Consider the following 20,718-nt stretch of genomic DNA (forward strand, 5'->3'; position numbering starts at 1 on the left):
GCTCCTAGATCCTGCAAAATGGGGGAAAAGAAGTCCAACAAATAAAGTATCAGTGGATGAGAGAGTTCAAATAGATTCAAGAGGCTACACTAGAGGTTACTTGTACGTATGCTGGAGTTGGACACTGCTACCTATCATAACTTGCCAACAACATATTTGAAGAGAAGGAGGAGTATAACAGAGAAGACAGGATTTAACAAATGAACAAAGCGCTGAATTATTATATTGATATTTCTGCTGGTCTCTAGTGTCTTGGAGCAGCTAGAAGAAAAAACGAAAAATTGTGGAACTATAACCTATACCAAACCTTTTTCAAAAAGTTTTTAAAAAATCCCCCCCCAAAAAAGCTCCTAGAGCTAATAAAGAAATTCAGCAAATTGTCAGGGTACAAGATGAACACATGAGAATCATTAGTGTTTCTACACACTAGTAATGAGCAAACTGAGGAGGAAATGAAGAAGAAATTTCATTTGCAATAGCAACCAAAAGAATCAAATACCTACAAATAAATTTAGCCAACAATGTAAAGGGTCTTATATATGGAAAATTACAAAACTTTGCTAAAAGAAATAAAAAAAGAGTTAAGTAAATGGAAAGACATTCTAGGCTCATGGATTGGAAGGCTAAATATTATTAAGATGTCAATTCTACCCAAAATGATTACAGATTTAATGCAATCCCAATCAAAATGACAACAGTCTACTTTGCAGAAATGAAAGCCAATGATCAAAATTATTTGGAATGGTAAAGGGCCCTAAATAGCAAAAACATCTTGAAAAAGAACAAAAGTGGAAGACTCAGACTTCCTACTTTGAAGCTTATTACAAAGTTACAGTAGTCAAAAGACAGACATATAGACCAACGGAATCAAATTGAGAGTCTGGAGATAGACCCTCAAGTCTATAGCCAATTGATTTTGACAAGGCTGCCATGCCAGGTCCACTCAATTGGGAAAGAACAGTCTCTTCAACAAATGGTGCTGGGAGAACAGGTTATCCATATGTAAAACAATGAAGGAGGATCCCTATCTCACACCATATACAAAAATTAACTCAAAATGAATTAAAGACCTAAATATACAAACCAGGACTGTAAAACTCCTAGAAGAAAACATAGGGAAGCATCATAAGCACCTTAAGGATCTTGTGTTAGGCAATGGTTTCTTAAACTTTAACACCCAAAACACATGCAACAAAAGAAAAAGATCAATGGTACCTCATCAAAACTTAAAACTTTTGTACATCAAAGGACTTCATCACAAAAGTGAAAAGATAACCTACACAATGGGAGAAAATACTTGGAAACTATGTATCCAATAAGATTTAATATTCTGAATATATAAAAAAAACCTTCAACTCAACTATAAAAAGAAAACAATCCAATTTAAAAATGGGCAAGAGACTTGAATAGACATTTTTCCAAATGGCTTAAAAGCAAGTGAAAATATACTCATCAGCATTGGCTATTAGGGAAAAAATGCAAATAAAAACCATGAGATACCATTTTACACCCACTAGAATGGCTACTATTAAAATAACAGAAAATTACAAGTGTTAGGATATAAAGAAATAGAACACTCATTTATTGCTGGTGGGAGTGTAAAATGGTATAGCCACTGTGGAACAGTTTCGAACTCTTCAGAAAGTTAAGTACAGAATTACTATATGACCCAGCAACCCCACTACTAGGTATATATATACCCAAAAGAATCAAAAGCAGGGACTTGAATAGGTATTTGCATGCCAATATTCACAGTGGAATTATTCACAATTGCCAAAAGATGGAAGAGACCCACACGTCCATCAAGTCATGAATAAACCCAAAGTGGTATAGGCATACAATAAAATATTATTCAGGATTAAAAAGGAACGAAATTCTGATTCATGCAACAACACAGATGAACCTTGAAGACATTATGCTAAGTGAAATAAGCCAGACACAAAAGGACAAATATTGTATGAGCTCATTGATATGAAATAATTAGAACAAGCAAAACTAGTCAGAATCTAGAATATAGGTTACCAGGGGCTGGACTGGGGGTAGGGAATGGGTAGCTAATGCTTAAATTTTACAGAATTTCTATTTGGTTTGATTACAAAGTTTTGGGAATAGATGATTGTGATGGTAGCACAGCATTGTCAGTATAATTAACAGCACTGAATTATAAATGTGAATGTGGTTAAAAAGAGAAATTTTAAGCTACATATATGTTACTAGAATGAAAATTAAAAGGAAAAACAGGACTGTACAACACAATGAACCCTGTTATGGATGAACTATAGCTAATAGTACAAGTATAAAACATTCTTTTGTGAATTATAACAAATATACTTCACTAAGGCAAGCTGGTAGTTACAGGGCAGTGCATGAAGATGTCATTTTTGATGTATTTTACGCATGATATTTCTGTAAATCTACAACCTAACAAAAGAAATCAATAAAAATATATAATTTTTTTTAATGTATACCATTTCGACCTTCACCTACTGTATGAGACCAAAAGCAGAAAGCTTTATTATGCATAGAACCTAAATTTTCTGTTAACATACAATCTAAATCAACCTGTCTGGATAGCTCATTTAAACAACCCAAACTCCTGGAGTCCAGAACAGGAGGAATGAGACCTTGTAATTCTGGACAGCTTAATATAATACCAGGATACATCTCAGACTGAGGTGGACTGACAATTAAAAAGTATTGGTAGAGCCTCTTGAGGGTCTGAAGGAAAAAAATTGAAACTATTAAACTCTCCCAACTGGGAAAACCCAGGCACCCTCTCAACCACTGAGGACTCCCTAGAAAATAGGCCAAGCCCTGGATTTTAAGGCTTTCCCTTAGGAAACTTATTTCTGTAGGGAAGAAGCTAAGACCACCTATAACGAGACCTAAGGGTTACTTCTGGAGGACCTCTTTTGTTGCTCAGATATGGCCTCTCTCTCTCAAAGCCCAACTATGCAAGGAGAATTGTTGTTGTCCCTCTCCATGGGACATGACATTCAGGGATGAAAGTCTCCTGACAATGTGGGGCGTGACTCCCAGGGATGAGTCTAGTCCTGGCACTGTAGGACTGACAATGCCTTCCTGACCAAAAGGGAGAAAAAAAGTGTAATGAAACAAGGCATCAGTGGCTAAGAGATCAAATAGAGTCGAGAGGCTATTCTAGAGGCTACTCTTATGCAAGCTTCAGTTAGACAGTGCTAACTGCCATGGTTTGCCAACCAACATGACTTCTGTTAACTCTTAAGAACACCTAGAGTGCAAACTGAGACTCTATAAAGGTTTCATGCACAAAATTTGCTTTCCTGGAACACATAATTTCCAGAGGGTTCCTAGGCCATAAATCCTGAAACCCAGAGGGACCAGGCTTTCCAAGATTATCAATTAATGACATCCCCCTATCCTTTAGTGTTGATACCCCTTCTCAATGTGAAAAAGTCAGAACGAGCATTCCCTAAAGATCCCTATAGGTTGGAAGAAGGCTCAAAGGAGAAGGAGTTATAACAGACAAAATAGCGTTTAACAAATGTGTGTAACTGATGAATCACGACATTAACACTCCTTCTAGCTTCCAGTGTTTTGGAGTAGCTGGAAGGTAAAATCTGAAATAGTGGAATGGTAGCCCATGACAAAGTCTGAAATCTGTTATGTAAATAACTGTTAAAGAGTACTTTGAAAATTATTGCTTTTTCTTTCTTTTATTTGTATAAATCTTTTATTTCATAATAAAACTTTTCTAAATGTCCAATTTTTATTTGGGATGATGGACAGTGTTGATACTAGATGGTGGTGACGGCAGCACAATGGCGTGAACACAGTTAACACACTGAGTTACGCATCTGAACGTGATTAAGGAAGAAATTCTATGTCGTACATATGCAACTATAATAAAAATTTTTTAAAACCCACTGAACTGACAATGCAAACAGTGAACTATGTTAAACCATGAACTATATTTAATAGTGTGATTATGATATTTTCTCATCAATTGTAACAAAGGTACTACAATAATGCAAAATGTTAAAAATGGCAGTGAGGAAAAATAAATAAAAAGGAAAAATAGATAAATAACGGGGGATAAAGGGTAAAATAAATTGGGTAGATGGAAATACTGGTGGTCAATGAGAGGGAGGGATAAGGTGCATGGTATGTATGAGTTTTTTCATTTTCCTTTTTATTTCTTTCTCTGGAGTGATGCAAATGTTCTAAAAAATGATCATGGTGATGATGTGATGACATTGTGAGCCACTGACTATACACTACGTATGGAATGTCTGTGTATAAAGATTAATCAATAATTTTTTTTAAATATGGGTGAGTATATGGGAACTCTGTATTTTCTCCATAATCTTTCTGAAAACTGACAAGTTCTCTAACAAAAAATTTTATTTGGGAAGGAAAAAAAAGGTTTTTTTTTACAACTTTAGACAACCTTGTAACTCTAGAGCACAACTACAAAGACCTATGATTGTGGTTCATCTTCAGCTGGACTGAACACCCACCTGGCACCCACTGTTCCCTCCTGCTGGGCCCCCAGCACCTCACCATGCACCTGGCACTTAACCAGTAACCTACAAATCTTTTGGGAAGAGAAGAATAGAGCCTGAGTTACTTCTGGGCACCTGGAAGCAAGGGACAAAGGGACAGGCGTTGACAGCAAAAGCCTTTCTCTCCAGCTGGGAGTGACCACATTGGTTCACTGGGTGCCCAGGCAGGGGCCAACGGAGGAGGACGGGGGCCCTGCTGGAGCAGGGAGACACTCACTGGGGACAGCCGTGCTCTCTCCAGGAGGGCCTGTCAGCATAACTGGGGTGTGCGCGGTAGCACTCGGGTCTGAGGGCTGGCTGCCCATCCGAGAGACGTTTCGTTGATTGTCAGCATCCTCTGGCTGCTCCACCACCTTCTGAAGAGAGGTGCTGGGCAGTGCGTGCACAGTGCCCACACCCATCATCCCACTGGCCTCCACATCGCAGTGCGGCTCCCTGCAACCAAGAATGACATCCCAGGGTCTGACACTGCCCCAGACTCCTGTTCAGTCTGCAAGCCCAGCTCCTTAGTTCCCTACCCAGACTGAGAAAACATTGACCACCTCCTCTGCTCCTCTGGCATTTCGTAAAATTCTTATCATCTGTGCACTTCTGTGCCTTTGCATGTGAAAGGTGGCAAGAGTGGCATCATCACACACGTGAGCAGCAAAGCCATCTGCAGGATGAAGAGGCCTAGAGTTTGAGGCTTCCTAAACCCCAGGCTAGGCCTTGCACTGACCTCCCAGCTATGCACGGGGCTTATAAGGACGGCTGGCTTAGCCAGGCCTCTTTGACCCAAAGTGCTCACAGCCAGGACCAGCCCACCGGGGATGCCTCCCTCCTCCACAGTGTTCCCTCATTTTCTCTTGTCCCTGGCCACTTTACTCTCCTCTCCTACCATTCCCAAGTCAGGGCCTCCCAAGCCAGTACCAACAATCTCTCCACAACCCCTCTTTTCCTCCCGGGCTCCTTGCAATGATCAGACCCTTCTGCCAAGCTCCATACCTCAGCCCTGAAAGGTACCCACAGACCACCGCAAGGGATAGGGCGGCCTGCCTGTAGGTCTCCACCCCATACCCGAGCTGCCCCACTGTCTCCCGGACTCGCCCCTGTGGGCCCAGGGGCTCACCTGGGCTGATGGTTCCGGCCGGCATCCTGCTCCTTGCCCAGAGCCTCGCCTTCCTTCTCCACGACCTCCTTCTCCAAGGACTCATGCGCAGACAATGCCTTGTGCCGCTGCCGGTGCCGCCGCGCGGGCTCCTCGGCGCTCTCCGCCTCCCTGGTGCCCGCCCGCAAGCCGCCGCGGTGCCGCGCCCGCCGCTCGGCCTTGGCCCCGGCACTGGGGACATCCTCGCCCCGCTCGGGTGCGTGCCGGTGGGTGCGGTGGCGCCGCGGCTCCTTTTCGGGCGCTTCCTCCGGAGAGCCCCTGCGGTGGTGGCGCCGGCCGCCCTCCGGACCCTGTCCCGATCCACGCGCGCGCTCACCCCTGCCGTCGCGGGAGCCCGCGGCCTCCTTGCTGTGGCTGCGGCGCGGCCGAGGCCGCTCCTCCCGGGCACCGGGCTCCCCGCCCTCCGCCCGGGGGCCTTCGCTCCGCTCCTGCTCCCCAGCCGCGGGGGTCGGGGCCTTGTCCTTGTCACGGTGGCGGTGGTGCCTGCGGGGCGGGTCCGCCGGGGTGCACGGCGGCCGGGCGGGCTCGGCAGCGTCGGAGCCATCGGCACCAGGCCGGGCCGTGCCCGCCGTGGGAGCGCGCAGGCCGTCACGGCCCGTCTCCACCACCAGGGGCCGGTCCAGGTGCGTCTTCATGTCCGGCCGCAGGTGGAGCGTGGTGGCCAAGCGCAGCCGCTCCTCAGGGTCCAGCTCGCTGTAGAGCGCCTCGCAGCTGGCGCGCAGGTTCTGCAGCCGTAGCTGGCTGGCGCGCTGCTCCCACACCGAGCGCGCCTTGGCGGAGTTCTGCTGCCTGCTGTGGGGAGGACCACGGGTGAGCGACTGGCACCTGTGCCTGCCGGCTGCCCCGCCGCTCTGCCTAGCGTGGAGAAAGCCACAGATGGACACACAGCAATGGAGGGATGGAGGGTGGTGCCAGGGAAGGAGGGAGGAGGGGCAGCAGGAGCCCTCAAGACCCCTCCTCAGAGTCGAGGCAGAAGAAGATGTAGAGAGGCCCACCCAGAGCTCTGGGGAACCGGCTTCCAAATGCCCTTCGTGGAGTCCCTCACCACCCCCCAGACTGACTGCCTGCCTCGGTGGGTGCAGGCTGTGGGGACAGCAGGCACCAGCAAGATGGCACAGACTGGCTCCCAGGATTCGCACCCTCAGCCCAGAAAAGACAAAAGGGGGAAGGAGGGAGAACACCATTCAAATGGGGCAGAATGATGGAGAGGCAGGAGGCAGCCACCCATTCCCAGCCTGCCAGGGGGACCTGAGTGGAAGGGCCCAAAAACACAGCCATTTCTCCAAAAGGCACTCCCCCATATCCACCCCCCAGGAAAAAAGCCACAAGCCAGAAGCAGGAAGGCATTTGTGAGGGGGTCAGAGGAGAGATACGTCCTGATGTGAAGGAAGCCGGGACAGCCAGTCCCAGTGGAGCCGACGTGAGGTATGTGGTGTACCAGGGCACTCAGCACTGCCTGGCAGCCACCACTTTCAAGAGCCCAACGTTGGGACTGGGGCGGGGATGGGGACATGGACGTGCCCCTCTTGGCCACCGATGCCCCCTTTCTTTGGCCCACATAGAGCCAGCAACACCGAGTCAGCCCCACTTCCAGGATAGTAAAGGCTCTTACCCCCTCCCCCACCCCATGTATACTCTACAGCCCCAGTGGGCAAGGGAAGCCTTTGGCATCTGGCTCCTATTGAATAAGCCCCCCAGGTAGGCGACCCCAAGCCCACGCCCCCCTCTCGGCCAGCATCACAGCCTTCAGTCTAGTGAGGAACTCTCCCAACTGGCATGCAGGCCTCAGCTACCCGCACCTCCCTTCACCCAACCCTCGCAGCAACTCCGAGCCCCAGGCACTACTGCTGTCCCCATTTTACAGAGCGGGGGACTAAGCCTATGGAGGGGGTATGTGCTCAGGGCCCCTCAGCGAGGCAGTCAGGGAGCCAGGTTCAGGCGAAAGGGGAGCCAAGTATCTGACGGAGATGTGTGGTCTAGCCAGACCTGGCCACGCTGGTCAACAAGGCAGAGTCGCAGCCCAAGGAGGCCACAGGTGACCTGCAGAGGGCTGGGACGAGCTGGGCCTCCAGCTGGCCCCTCCAAGGCTAATGAGCACCAAGCCTGGCCCCTTCTCAGAGAAGTCTGGGCTACAGGGGTGTGGGAGCCTATGTCGGAGGGTAGCTCACATGTCCGTACAGAACAGAGGAGCCCAGTCTGGGGGCCAGGCAGGGTAGTGTGTGGGTGGCCTCTCTGGCCATCTGACCGCAGCCCTGGCAGGCATGTGCCACCCCAGGCCAGGATCTACTCGTCTCCCTCTGGAAATGCAGCTGGGCCAGTTCCAGAGACTTCCTGCAACTGACCCACCTTCTGTTTCTCTGGCTTCAACCCACAGCCTGTCGCCAGTGGGAACCAAAACAGAAAGTCTGACTCAGCCATTCTGAACCTCGTGAAAACATATGGCAACAAAGAGGACAGTTCATCAAGCTTAGGGAGCGCTGAAGGGCTGGAGGCCAGACACTGCCTCAGGCCACTGAGTCCAGAAACCCGTGACTAGCTTCTGGGGAGGGGGTCCACATGGACGTGGATACAAGTCCTGGGTCCAGCCACAGTTTACTATGAGGAGCGGCGATGGGGCAAAAGGCGAGTGGCTGGAATCCCATGGGCTGTGTCACAGGGCAGGCAGGGGTGGCCCTTCAACCCTTCGCCTGACTATCCCTCCCGGCAGCACCCATAGCATGGAGAGGCTGGGCCATCAGCTGGACCGAAGGGTGCACAGGCTGGCAGGCTCTGGGGCAACTCCCGGGAAGCAAGAGTTGAACCGCGTGAAGTGCTACAGCCAGAGCAGACACAGCTATCCCCACCAGGGCCACACCACGGCTACCCTAGCCCTGCTCCAGCCACGTCCACCAGCCTTTTGGTGCCCTCACATCCCCAGAGACTGCCATCCAGATGCATCTCACTGGACATTCCTGGGCACATGGAGCCCCTCGAGCATCTCCCACTGCTCTCGAATCCGCACGCCCTGCCTCCCTCTGCGGTTGGTATCTCAGCATCAGCCCAGGCCTACCCACTCCTGCCTTCCTGAGACTGCCTCTGCCTGCCCTGGTGCTTGCTCTGTCTGACATAGGGCATCCCATTCTCTGCCCCTGTCTAGCCAAGCACATGTCTCTCACCCTCTGCCCCTCCCCACCAAGTTCACCAGCAGCACAGAACAGACAAAGGCAGTGGGTCGCCTGCCAGCCTGTGGTACCAAGTCCCCCTTAGGGCCTCTTTGCAGAGGCCACATGGAGGAGCCTCTCCACACCTTCCCAAGGCGTGACATGCCGGACAGTCAGCCGTGCCAAGGAGGACAGCACCATGGCTAATGCAGCAACCTTAGGGCCTTGAAAGAAGGTGCAGCAGTTCTAAGCATGGCCCTGCTCCAAGGTCTCTTGCTGGGACAGCCAGCTCCCCTCCAGTGCTTACCACATGCAGCAGCTGCTGTGTGACCCACTGACACCAATGCCTGCATCTTATTCCACCATGTGAATTCGTTATTCAGGATCCAACACACATCCTTACCCTGGGAGGGCACTTGGCCCCTCTGTCCAGGAGCCTGACCCTCCAACCACCCCTCACCTGAGCACCTGGCCTCCTCCTAAGCAGTCAGTCCCGGGGGACGAGCCATCTAGGAGCAGCTGCCCATTGTGAGTGTCTAAGCAGGCAGCTTGCCAGCCAGGATGGGCCACTGCCAGGGGAGGCACCCCAGGGCACCTCTGGCCCCAGTTGGTCTAACGCTAGCCTCGAAGTTGCCCAGCTGCTCTACGCCTCTAAAACAGAGGCTTCCCAAGAACCACAGGTGCAGCTAGGGAAGGAAGGTAGGGCAGGCAGGACTGGGAGGGCCCACAAGTATACTGGCTGGTGCTATCTGCCACCCCTACCCTCTGAGGGCCCTTGGGTGGGCAAGCAGAGTCCCAGCTCCATGTGAGCCACAGAGAGATGATGAGGCCAGCAGCAGCCTGAGCAGTCAACTCAGGAGAGGCAGACACGCTCGAGATACCAGTGATGGCACACGGACAGAGAGCAGACATAGGACAGACAACGCAAGTGAAAGAAGAGGAGGGGCTGAGCCAGGGGGCATCAGGATGCCAGGACGTGGGAAGGCTGCCTGGGAGCTGCCCCATTAAGCAGATGAGTCAGGGGTGGAGGGAAATGTTTGCAGTGTGTTCACAAAGCCACGTTGGGACATCGCAGCAGAGCGACTCACGGTGAGTTCACGCTGGAGACGGATGAGCTGCGAGATACAGTACCTCGAGCTTGCTTTACAAAACTGCACATGCAAGAAACAAAACAGAACACAGGTGAGAAGACAGAGAGAAAGTCCCAGGAAACACAAGGGGCGTGCACCATGCTGGGCCGGGCACGTCCATGAGAAAGCACACTGCTGTGTCCTCTAGGCCAGAGGCGTTCAGAGGGAGAAGGCAGCCAGCTTCTTCCCCCACCTATGCGGAGAAGTCGAACAAATCAAGTGAGCCTCACGTGTGCCAGCCAGCACACACAGCCAGCTCAGGAGGGCTATCTCCCATAGTCAGGCACATGCTGCAGCTTGAAGGGCCACAGAGGTTTTGAGAGAGCCAGCACAGCTTCTCCCTGCAAACCCTAGGGCCTCCTGCCCTGCTGACTTGAGCTCCTGACCCTCCCACAGGGCTGCACCCTGTCTCCTGCAGGGCCAAAAATCGGCTGAGCCCCTTGGCAGGGTCCTTACCTGAGGGGTTTTGCTAGCCCGGCTGCCTGGCCCACCTGCCTCCTGGTGGAGTGCCCTCTCCCGGCCTCCCTGCTCCCCAGAGTGTAGACTCAGCTGCTTCTAGCTCCCTCTGACACTTCCCGGGGAAAAGAGGCTCTTGCAGACCCACTTTCCCTTTGGGTGTGACTCCAGCCATTTCCACATGACTTTCTGGAAGCTTTTCCAAAACCAAGAGAAGCCGAGTGTCCCTCTACAGTCATTTCACTTCACTTCCGCACCCCTGAGAAAGGACCAGCTGCGTTTCAAGTCGCTCCTTCTCAAGGCTGAAGTCCACATGTATCTGTAAGGAGCCAGAAGAAGCTCCCCTGCCCATAGGCCCTGGGTGCAAACAGGCATGTGTGTGAGTGTTTGTGTGGATGTGAGTGTGAGTGTATGAGAGGGTATATGTGAGGGCAAGTGTGCAATGTATGTGCAGGTGTGCTGTGTGTGTGCAAGTGTGTATGTGAAGCAAAGTGTATAAGAGTTATGTGTGAGGGCATGTTGAGTGTGAGTGAGAAGGTATGAGTGTGTAAGACAGTATTATGAGTGTGAGTGACCATGTGGCTTATGAGGGTGTAAGAAGGTATGTATGGGTATGAGTCTGTTGTGGGTGCATGTGTGCATGTTTGTGTGTTTGTGAAGTGGGCTATGGATGTGAGGATATAAGTACATGTGAGGATGTCAGTGTGTGCATATGTGAGTGTATGTGAGCACTGGGAGCATATGTGCATGCAAGTGTGTGAAAATATGTGTGTTTGTGCACGAGTTGTCAGCGTGTGTGCATATGCACAGAGGTTGGGGTGTTGACACAGCGAGAGCCGGGAGGACACGTCGAGCCTGTGCTCTTCCCATATGCCTTGGTGGCTGCAAGCTGAGGGCAGGTTTAGGCAAAGCAGGGGCCGCGGCCTCGGCCAACACAAGCGGGATTCCCACACGGACCCTGTCTCCCGCACACTCATAGGGCCCAGCCGGGTCCTCTCGTAATCCCCAAGCAGCCGGAGGTCCTCGCAACGCTGAAAATGCTCATCTCACACAGCCCACAGCGCGTCTAGGGGCACGGGCTCAGGGCAAGGACAGAGAGCAGCTCACCCTCATGGGCAGGGGACAGGCCTGGGCATGGCTGGCCCCAGCCAGCATGAGTCACCAGGAGAGCAGGCAAGGAAGGGAGTGGGGAGGAGGGCGGGTGGAGGGCAGGCAGCGTGGGCTGCACCCTGGGAGGTCTCCCATCACACTCCTGGGTGCTGGAGGTCAGAGTAGTCCACACTAGGCAGTGGCCTGCTGCGACTGGCTACAGAGAAGGGCACCTTAAAGCCACGTCCCAGGCAGAGCCTGAGAGACCCACAGCTGGCCCTGGGCGAGGGGCACAGCAGGGGCCCTTTCCTGTGTGGAGAGCAGTGTCTCTGACAGGCCCCTGGAATGCTGGTGCTGGCTGCAGAGCACCTACAGGTCCCAGGAGCCCACTCCAGGAGAGGAGAAGGGCATCTCCATGGTAGACCTGAGCAAGTCGCAAAGCCCACGGCTGGTGCCTCTCGAGGAGGGTGGGGAGAAGGCCAGGGGGCCCCCAGACCCCCTTCCACAGGACAGCCCAGTGTCCACCCAGCTCAGGACTGGAGTCGCAGCCTCTCTTCTCAGGACACTAGGGCCACAGGGAAGTGGACACACCCCAGGACAAGGCAAGCAGCAGGGCCCCCATGGCTCGCATGGGCCTGCCCTCTCCTGTCACAGGCCACCACCCTGGCTTTCAGTGCTTAAGGGACAGGGGCCAAGGTGGGGCATCCTGAGATGAGTGCAACCCCAGGGGCAGGTGGCCAAATTGAAGTGACGAAATAACCAACCAACCGTAGACTCAAACTGACCAACTAAGCGCCTGGACAACACCACAAAGCCATGAGCCCACCCGCAGGCCCCCCAGGCCAACTCCTGCAGCCCCTCCCACGCCTGGCCTACCCCAGGAGCCACCTGCTTGGCCTGGAGACAGGGCTGTGGGCCCTGCAAACACCCCCCTGAAAATAGGCAAGAACTGGCCACCACACAGACACACGTTCTCAGCACATGCCAAGGGCACACGAGTCCTAGACCCCCACAGACCCCCACGTGCCATCACACACACTCAGTGCACACATACTGCACACCCGCTCCCAGCACCAAAAGTCACTCATGGTCCAGGCACTCTAAAAAGAGAGGTGGCCAGCTACAGGGTAGGGCCGATGAGCATGGAGTGCTCATGATGCTGGCAGGGGCCTCAGCGCCTGCCCAGGTATGGCGTCTCTGTGAGTAGACCAGGCTCTGTACCCTGGAGGTGCACCGCAGCCAGGCCATGCCGGAGTCCTTGCCTCCTTCCACACACTGTCTTCCCTGGGCTCATCTGCCCCAGCCCTCTGAGGTGCTCCGCCCAGGGAAACCCTGAACACCTAAAGAAAAGTGACTACAGCGTGGCTGGGGCTCTGCTGAGCACCAAAGCCTGGGTTCTGTCCCATGGAAGCCCCTGCCTGCTCCCACCTTTCCTGGTCAGGGGGCTGCCCGTCACCTGTCTTCCTGTGGTCTCTGACCCAACACTGGAACTGTGCAAAGACATCTTTGGAAGCTGTAACAAGACTGTCAGGCTGCCAAGACACCACCTTCAGTCCCCTGAGAGCTTGTCTAAAGCAGACTCCCTGCCTCAGCTTCAAGCCACCAGGGGCAGCTGCAGGGGCCTCAACCACCCTGAGGTTGCCCAGCCAAATGACTGCCACAGCTGGCCCCGGCCTACCCTTTGCTCAACGCCTCCCCTCTTCCCACAGCCACCTCGGGGTTCACAGCTCCTGGGGAAGGGCCATGTCCTCACAAGCTACAGCTAAGGCTGGGGACCTCTATGGAAACCTCCAGAAGGGGTACCCTGGTGAGGACCCAGGCCTGGGATGCTGTGGCAGCCCCTCTCCCACCCCCACCTCAGAGCCTTACGCGGCAATGGAGAGATTGGCGGCAGACATGGGGCTGACTTCAGCCACTTCTTTGGCCTTCTGCAGAGCAAGCTTCTGATTCGCTGCCTCTTCCATCTCCTCTTCATCCTGTTTGAAAGTACAGAAGCTTCTAGTGGCCACCAAGCCCTGTGTTCACTCTGATGCCACTGCATCTCCTTCCTGGAACCCCCCACACCCTGCAGCAGGCAGACCTCTGGGTCTCCCCTTTCCTCGTCCACTGCGTGAAGAGGAGGCCCTCAAGAGTCTCCCTTGGTACCCTCCTGCTTTCTAGGCACAGGCACTCCCAGGTTGGCCCCCAGTGCAGATGTGTGCCCTGATCCTCCTGAGCTCCAGACCCAGGTGCCCAACTCAGACTGGACATTTCTGCTTGTTCGTCCCTCAGCACTTCAGACTTGACCTGCTGAAATCCAAATTCTTCTCTCCTTCTATCCTACTTGCTCCTCACAAGAGTGGGCATGCTGTCCTTATGCTGGCCTCGTCTGCAGAGCGTGAACCCCGAGGACAGAGAGCAGGCTCTGGACCCTGCACCCCCCTGGCCCGGTTGCTGAGCTGTCTCCAGTGGGGCCAGCACTACCTCTGGGCTTCCCCACCTGACCTGGCTTCCCCCAGGGCTCTTCACTGCAGAGGCTGGGTGTGTGCACATGTGCAAGGAGGGGAGCAGATGGCTCCTCGACTGACCCTCTCGTCTGACCCCCAAGTTGCTAAGTGGAACCCATAGGCTCTGCTCCCAGGGCCTGGAGACAAGAGCTCTGAGTGTCCGTGGCTCCAGGTGCAAAGCTAAGGACTCCACGCTGCCCGTCTGGCTGCTGGGGCTACTGCGTTTCCTCCCACGTGGACATGGTGGCCCAGGACCGCGGGGTGCCTCTGGGCACCCCAGCACACAGTCCCCTAATGTCCTCAAATCTGCTTTCAGTACACAAAGATGGCTAGAACTAGGCCACCTGCTGGCTACCTTCCACTCTACCACTGCTGTGAAAAGACCTTCAGGCTTCAGGACCAGAGAGGAGATAAAACTGGACATACCACAAAAGCCCGGGACCCAGGGTCCCTCCTCAGAGCTACAGAATTGGTCCTGGTTTATGACCCTCTGGGCAAAGGACTTCCCCAGTCACTCCAAGGGGTCTCCTGAAGTTCCCCAAAAAGGTCCACAAACAAGTCCTAAACTTGAACTGGCTCATTTCAATGAATAAATAATGCTGTAAGATGTTTTTGAGGGTATAAAGAAGGGGAGAGTCAAGTGGTGTCCTTTGGGCTCATGGCCACTCAGCAAATGCCTGCAGCCAGCCAGCTGGGCCTCCTCCCGTCCTAACTGCCCAAGAAAGGGAATTCTCAAACAAGGGCCGTTCGCCTGAAGGTCGGGCTGCATCAGGCGTGTCTGTTCCCATAAGCAAGGCTCTCACCCATAGCAGACCTCAAAGAGACCATGAGAGCCTCAAAGCTCAAGCAGACATGCCCCTGACAGCTGGGGGGCAGATAGCCAAGTTCAGGGTGTCCTCAGGCCTGGCCCCCGCCCAGGAAACCCTGACACCACAGAGCTCTCCCAACACAGCCACGACTCTCCAGCCCTGCCTGGGGCTTAGTAGAGGTCCAGTCTGGCCCAGTTCTCAGAAGTGGGAAGCCTGAGCAAGGAAGAAAGCTGGACTCGTGGACTCGCAGGCACCGCCATGGACCAGGGCAAGGACCAGGGTGGAAAAGGAAGGCTGGGCAGAAACCAAGGGCAGGTGAGTGCCTAAGGACAATGAAGGCACAAGAAACACTCATGCCACTGCGGATGATGCGGAGCTTCCTACCCAGCATAGCTCCAAGAGGCACCTATGCCTTCACCTTCCTGGCTCCAGGCTTCTGGATCTTCTGTCAGGGAGGGCCTGGGCCAGGAACAGGACTGCTGAACTGTGCTACAAACTCCTGTGGGGGCATACGTGTGTGGCAACACAAAATCACGCAGACATTGGTGCAGCAGGGACAGTGCATGCTGGCAGGGCTCGGGGGCGGGCACGGTACAGGGGTGGAGCGCAGGCGGAACTCTGGGGTGCACACAGTGCAGAGGTGGGGCCCAGGCAGAGCTCAGGGGCGTGCACAGTGCAGCGTGGGGGGGGGGGGGCACACAGTGTAGGGCACATACACAGGCAGCAGGTGACAGCCAGGTTGCAGAGCAAAAGCACAGCTCAGGCAGCTGCAGCCCACAAGGGGCCAAAGCACAAGGAGGGGAGCCTGGGCTGGAGGCCACAAAGCAGCGAGATGCCAGCAGTGCTGTGCTCAGCACCACAGGGGAGGGCCAAGCAGCGAGAAGCCGTGTCCCCAGCAGGGAAGTCACAGAGGGGGACATGTGTTATCCCATCTCCCACTGGGCCTGGACCAGAGATGAAGAGCGAATGGTGCCTGTGGAGGGGAGAACGTAGAGGCACCACCCCACAGCCCAGGGTGCAGCAGGTGGCCCTTTGCCCTTATGACTGCAAGTTTCCCCTCACTGACCAGAGATGACCACTGGTGTCCTTGCTCTGCCTTTAGGGTCTTTAGACCTGGAATTCCGCTAGAGCCCACCTAAACCTTCCCTCTCGTGTCTGACTCCCCCTTCCTCACACAGCTATCCTGAATGAAGCCTCAGTCGTGAGGCTGCAAGGGCTCCCTCCAGGCGACACAGCCCTTCCGGCTCCCCACACTCTATCCTGCCTTCCAGGCCACTCTCCCAGGCAGGGATGTCTCGGGGCCATCTGCCCAGGTTTCCCTCAGCGTTCCTAGCATAGGTCTCTCCAAGCTGCCTCTGCTCTCTCCCTGCACACTCCACGTGGCAGACTGACCTCTGCCTGCCCAGATGCTCAGGGACTCCCCTAGACAGGTGACCTGAGCTGCACCCAGGCCCACAGCGCCTCGGGCTCCACAGGCTTCACCAGAGAGATGCGGGTCCCCTCCCCTCCCCTCCCTGCCCAGCATGGGGCTGAAGGTGGCCTCCTGCCCACATACCTTGGTTAGCTCCTGGGCGTTGGCAAGATTGTCCACCGCGATGGCCAGGAAGACATTCAGCAGGGTGTCTGGTTGGCCCCAGCTAAGGAAGGGAACTCGGCCCCCACACCATCCCCCCAGCCGAGCCCCGGTCCCCCTTGGATAACAGGTCCGTCAGCCCTTGGCATCCGCCTGCCCACCCAGATCCATCTGGCCCCTCAGGCCCTGTCGCTCCCCTGAACACAGGCCAGCCTGGCCTCCAGGACCCACCAGGCTCCCAGACTCTGCTCACTGCCAAGCCCTCTCTCACAGTCTTCCCAGACTCCCCTCCACTCAGTACCGGACCATCCACCCTCCTCTACTGCCCCTAAGCCCAAGCTCTTCAGCCTGAGCTCTGGGGTTGTGCTAGGTACACCCGCACCTGTTGCCCCTCATGAGGGCTTGTGCTCTGCTCACATCTGCCCCTGCATCTGTTCCTGCTCCTCCCCACAAATGCCCCCTGCCTTGGAAGTCTCCAGGGGGCTCCATCACCTGCTGGGTCCTACGGGCTCCAGCCCTTGGCTAGGCTTGGGTCCCTCCCTCTCTGTGGTGGAAAGCAGCTCTGAGAGTCTGCTGAGTGCCCAACACTACACCCAGGACTCTGAGAGCCCCATCAGAGCCCCAAGGAAGGGCTGCCCCCATCCCTATAGGACCACTTGAGGCCACCTCCTCCCCAGCCTGGCCCTCTGAATCTCTCTAAGGTGCCCTTGTGCTGTCACAGGCCTCTCCTTGCACAAGGCTCTCTTGTCCTACCCTGGGAAGTACCTTTTCCCACAGCTCATGCTACCACTGACTGGCACCATCCCCTCAATCTGCGCCCTACATCAGGGCCCTGTAGAGTCGCCCCAGCTGCGCCCAGCCCCATTCCTGCCCACCTGCCCATCTGCCCGGGGCGCCCACAGCTGCCCCCTACTTATCTCTTGGTTCCAGGGCTCTCAGCCCAGCATGGCTGCTTCTGGGTTAGGAATTCTCCACAGGGCCAGCCTGGGCAGTGCAGGGTGCCAGGCAGCACCTTTGACCTCCATCCACTTGAGGGGAGCTGCACTCACTACCCCATCTCCAGACGGTCCTGGGGGCAGCTGCCCAGCTGAGAACCTCATGCTCCGTAGAACTGTAGTGACTAGAGCCACTGTCCCAGTGACTGTGTGCAGGGACAAGGCGATGTCCCTGCTGGACAGAGCAATCTCAGGCTGGGGCAGGCCAGTGCTCCCCCCAGTTGGACTCAGGTGAGCTGCGTCCCAGGGGTCCACCACAGGTAAGTGTGCTTAGGGTATCAGCAGAGCCCAGAGGACAGGACACCCCGGCACAAGGCACAGATTTGAGGAGGGAGAGCACAGTCGCTGGAGATGACCAGAGGCACGCACTGGGCAGCAGGAGAGACTAGGGTGGGGAGAGGCCCGGCCTCTGTCTCAGGGAGGTGGTGCCTCATTTTGGAGAGCACAAGCTGGTATATGTCTAGGGGGATGTCTGTGGCCACCACTGAGTCCCCTCCCTTGGGCCTCAGCCTCCCAGGGGGACGCAGACCTCTCCCTGGGGACCAGAGTCTGCACATGTGACTGAGGACCCGTCTGCGGCCACAGCACAGGGTGTGGGAGATGAGGGGTCACTGCCCGTGACAGCTCAGGGGAGCAGACAGAAGCAGAGTGCATGAGCCAGGTTGTGGGCCACAGATGGGAGAGAGCGTGCAGGACGGACAGGGAGAACAGGCAGGGAGAGCAAGCACAGGGAGAGCAGACAAGACAGGGAGAGCGGGCAGGACAGACAGGGAGAGTGGGCAGGCCAGGGGCCAGCGGGTTGCTCAACATGCTCCTTCCTCAGAGATGACAGCAGGGCACATGGGCCACAGCTCAGGACTTTCCTGGCTGCAGCTAGCAGCACAACAACACCCAGGCTCTGCAGGAATGTGCCTGCCTGGGCCCTGGGTTGGGGCTGGAGCATCTGCTTTAACAGCCTCCAGGGACCAGGCATCGGCTCTCGCTGCAGATTCACCCCTGTGGGTGTCCGAAACACTGCTGCTGCCCACCCGCCTCTCCTGCCCTGCCGAGTCCCCCAGCCTGACCCTGTCATTCTCCTACATGCACCTTTACATTTCTCTGCAACCGAGGAAGGTTTTCTAAGACTAATGCCAGAAATTAATGGATCAACTATATTCCAGTTTAAAAAACAAGCCAACTGCTGCTGTTGGTGACCGAAGCGCCTGCGGCCTCACTATGGCAGGCCCCACCATTTGCCACTGGCTCCCCATGCTTAGGCCGTGTGCCCTTCCTGGTCTGCAAAGCCCATCTCCTCCTCCCAGCTCTCGACGCTCACATTCCTAAGAGCCTCTCTGGTTCAGAGTCCTCCTCACCCTGTGCTCCTGGAGAAAGCTCAAAGCCCATTAACTTCCCAGAGAAGGATACAATTTCCAAACAGCGTCAGGACAATGAAGTAAAAGGACGAGAACATGCCTTTGCTGACTCCGCCTTGCGACTCGATCCCGTGGTACATCACCACATTCCAGTCCTCCCCGGTCAGGATCTGTGGGGCAGACGGAGCAGCAGGTGGACGCCTACAGCTGGCACACAAGCACCCAAATGCCCGCACTCAGCACATACACCCACATGCCTGCATAGCAGCCTGTATCTGGCATATGCACCCATACACCTGTACGCTGCCTGTACTAGGCACACATGTACACCCACATGCCTGCAGGACCACCTATACCCCACACAAGCATCCACACGCCTGCACCCAGCACATGCCTGCACCTGGCACACACGTACACCCACATGCCTGCAGGACCACCTATACCCCACACAAGCATCCACATGCCTGCACCCAGCACACGCCTGCACCTGGCACACACACACCCACACGCTTGCACCCAGCACAAGCACCCACACACCTGCACCTGGCACATACCTCACCCAACACAAATGCACCCACATGCCTACAGGACCACTTGCACCCAGCACACACACAAACACCTACACACCTGTACCCAGTACATACACCCACATGCCCACAGGGCTACCTGCACCTGGCACACACCTGCACCCAACACACACACCCACATGCCTGTATGGCCACCTGCACCCTGCACACTTGTACCTACATGCCTGCATGGCCGCTTCCACCTGGCACACACGCACCTACACACCTGCACCCACCACATGCACCACATGCCTACAGGGTGGCTGCACCTGGCACATGCGCAATCACACACCTGCACCTGACACACCCACATGCCTGCAGGGCCACCTCACCTGGCACACATGTACCCACACGCCTGTGGCCAGGTTTGCTACCTCTGCAGCCCCCAGCAAACTTTCACAAGTGCCAGGAGCCAAGCTGGTCGGACCTGAAGAGGTGAGCACAGCCTAGGTGTCAGCCAGGAACAAGGGGCTGTTCCACACAGGAAAACGGGGCAGTGGTGCCCAGGGCGGCTCAGAGGCAGCGCTGAGCACAGGAGGTGTCAGGCCCAGAGCTGCCCTCTGGCTGTTGACCATTGAGGGAACTGGGCCTCCCTGAGGGCCCCACATCGGCCTGCAGGGCAAGGACACTAGGTGCAATCTCTGTTGCATAGAACACCACTCTCTTCTGTGGCTGTTTTTGGGAAAGTACAAGAGGATCAAATAACACACACTCGTAAGTCCACACCCAAAAGGAAAACTGTTTCTCTCGGGTCATGTGTGCGTCGGGGTCCTTTGGGAAGTTCTACACCATCTTGCTCACCCCAGTGCCTGGTGAGGACACAAGACACCTCCTGTCTGCAAGAAAATGCAGCGGGTACCTCCAGACACTGAGGATGGGCTCAAACTGAGCACACCCTGCAGCTTTCTGTTTGTATTCCATATTATATCTTTGCGGTTTATTCATTTTGATACATATAAACCTACTTTTTCCCGCAAACCAATGCATCGTTTTCCTTCAATTTACTGGTGCATCCTGACAGATAATTCGGAGGTTTCCAATTTTTATTCAGGGTCCAAAGTGGCTGGATCTCACCTCAGCAGCAGCACCCGTGCCCCCAGTCCTCACACCTTCACTGTTTCCCAGTCTGGTCCTCTTCACCGCCGGGACCCGCGCTCCTGGGGGTCTCCTCACTCGCTCTGCGAGACTTCCTAACGCACCCTCGCATATATGCATCCATCTGCAATGCCTGCTGTAAATAATGTCTTCATGCCTTCTGTCTGTTTTAAACTTATTTTTGTATTATAAAGAAGTTTAGCTAATAAATTTTAGTAGTCTTTTCCTTTATGGTTCCTGCTGTTTGTGGTTTAAGAAACCCCTCCCTATTCCAAAGGTCATAAATACTTTCCTCAAATACCTTTAAAGTTTTAGTTTTCGTATTTACGTGTCTAT

The 20,718-nt window shown here is 54.5% G+C and overlaps 1 protein-coding gene across 1 annotated transcript in view; it reads right to left on the bottom strand.

Annotated features, from left to right (window-relative positions):
- CACNA1B (calcium voltage-gated channel subunit alpha1 B) overlaps positions 1 to 20,718 on the bottom strand; it is a 221,428-nt gene that overhangs the window by 89,096 nt on the left and 111,614 nt on the right. Inside the window, exons 16-20 of the mRNA XM_077148869.1 lie at positions 18,774 to 18,891; positions 16,357 to 16,424; positions 13,376 to 13,482; positions 5,653 to 6,483; positions 4,762 to 4,979 (exon numbers count right to left, since the gene is read on the bottom strand). Of these exons, the coding sequence (XP_077004984.1) occupies positions 4,762 to 4,979; positions 5,653 to 6,483; positions 13,376 to 13,482; positions 16,357 to 16,424; positions 18,774 to 18,891 (1,342 nt within the window). The remainder of the gene's footprint in view (positions 1 to 4,761; positions 4,980 to 5,652; positions 6,484 to 13,375; positions 13,483 to 16,356; positions 16,425 to 18,773; positions 18,892 to 20,718) is intronic.

Source organism: Tamandua tetradactyla, chromosome 2 (genome assembly GCF_023851605.1).
Source record: "Tamandua tetradactyla isolate mTamTet1 chromosome 2, mTamTet1.pri, whole genome shotgun sequence".
Classification (NCBI taxonomy): domain Eukaryota; kingdom Metazoa; phylum Chordata; class Mammalia; order Pilosa; family Myrmecophagidae; genus Tamandua; species Tamandua tetradactyla.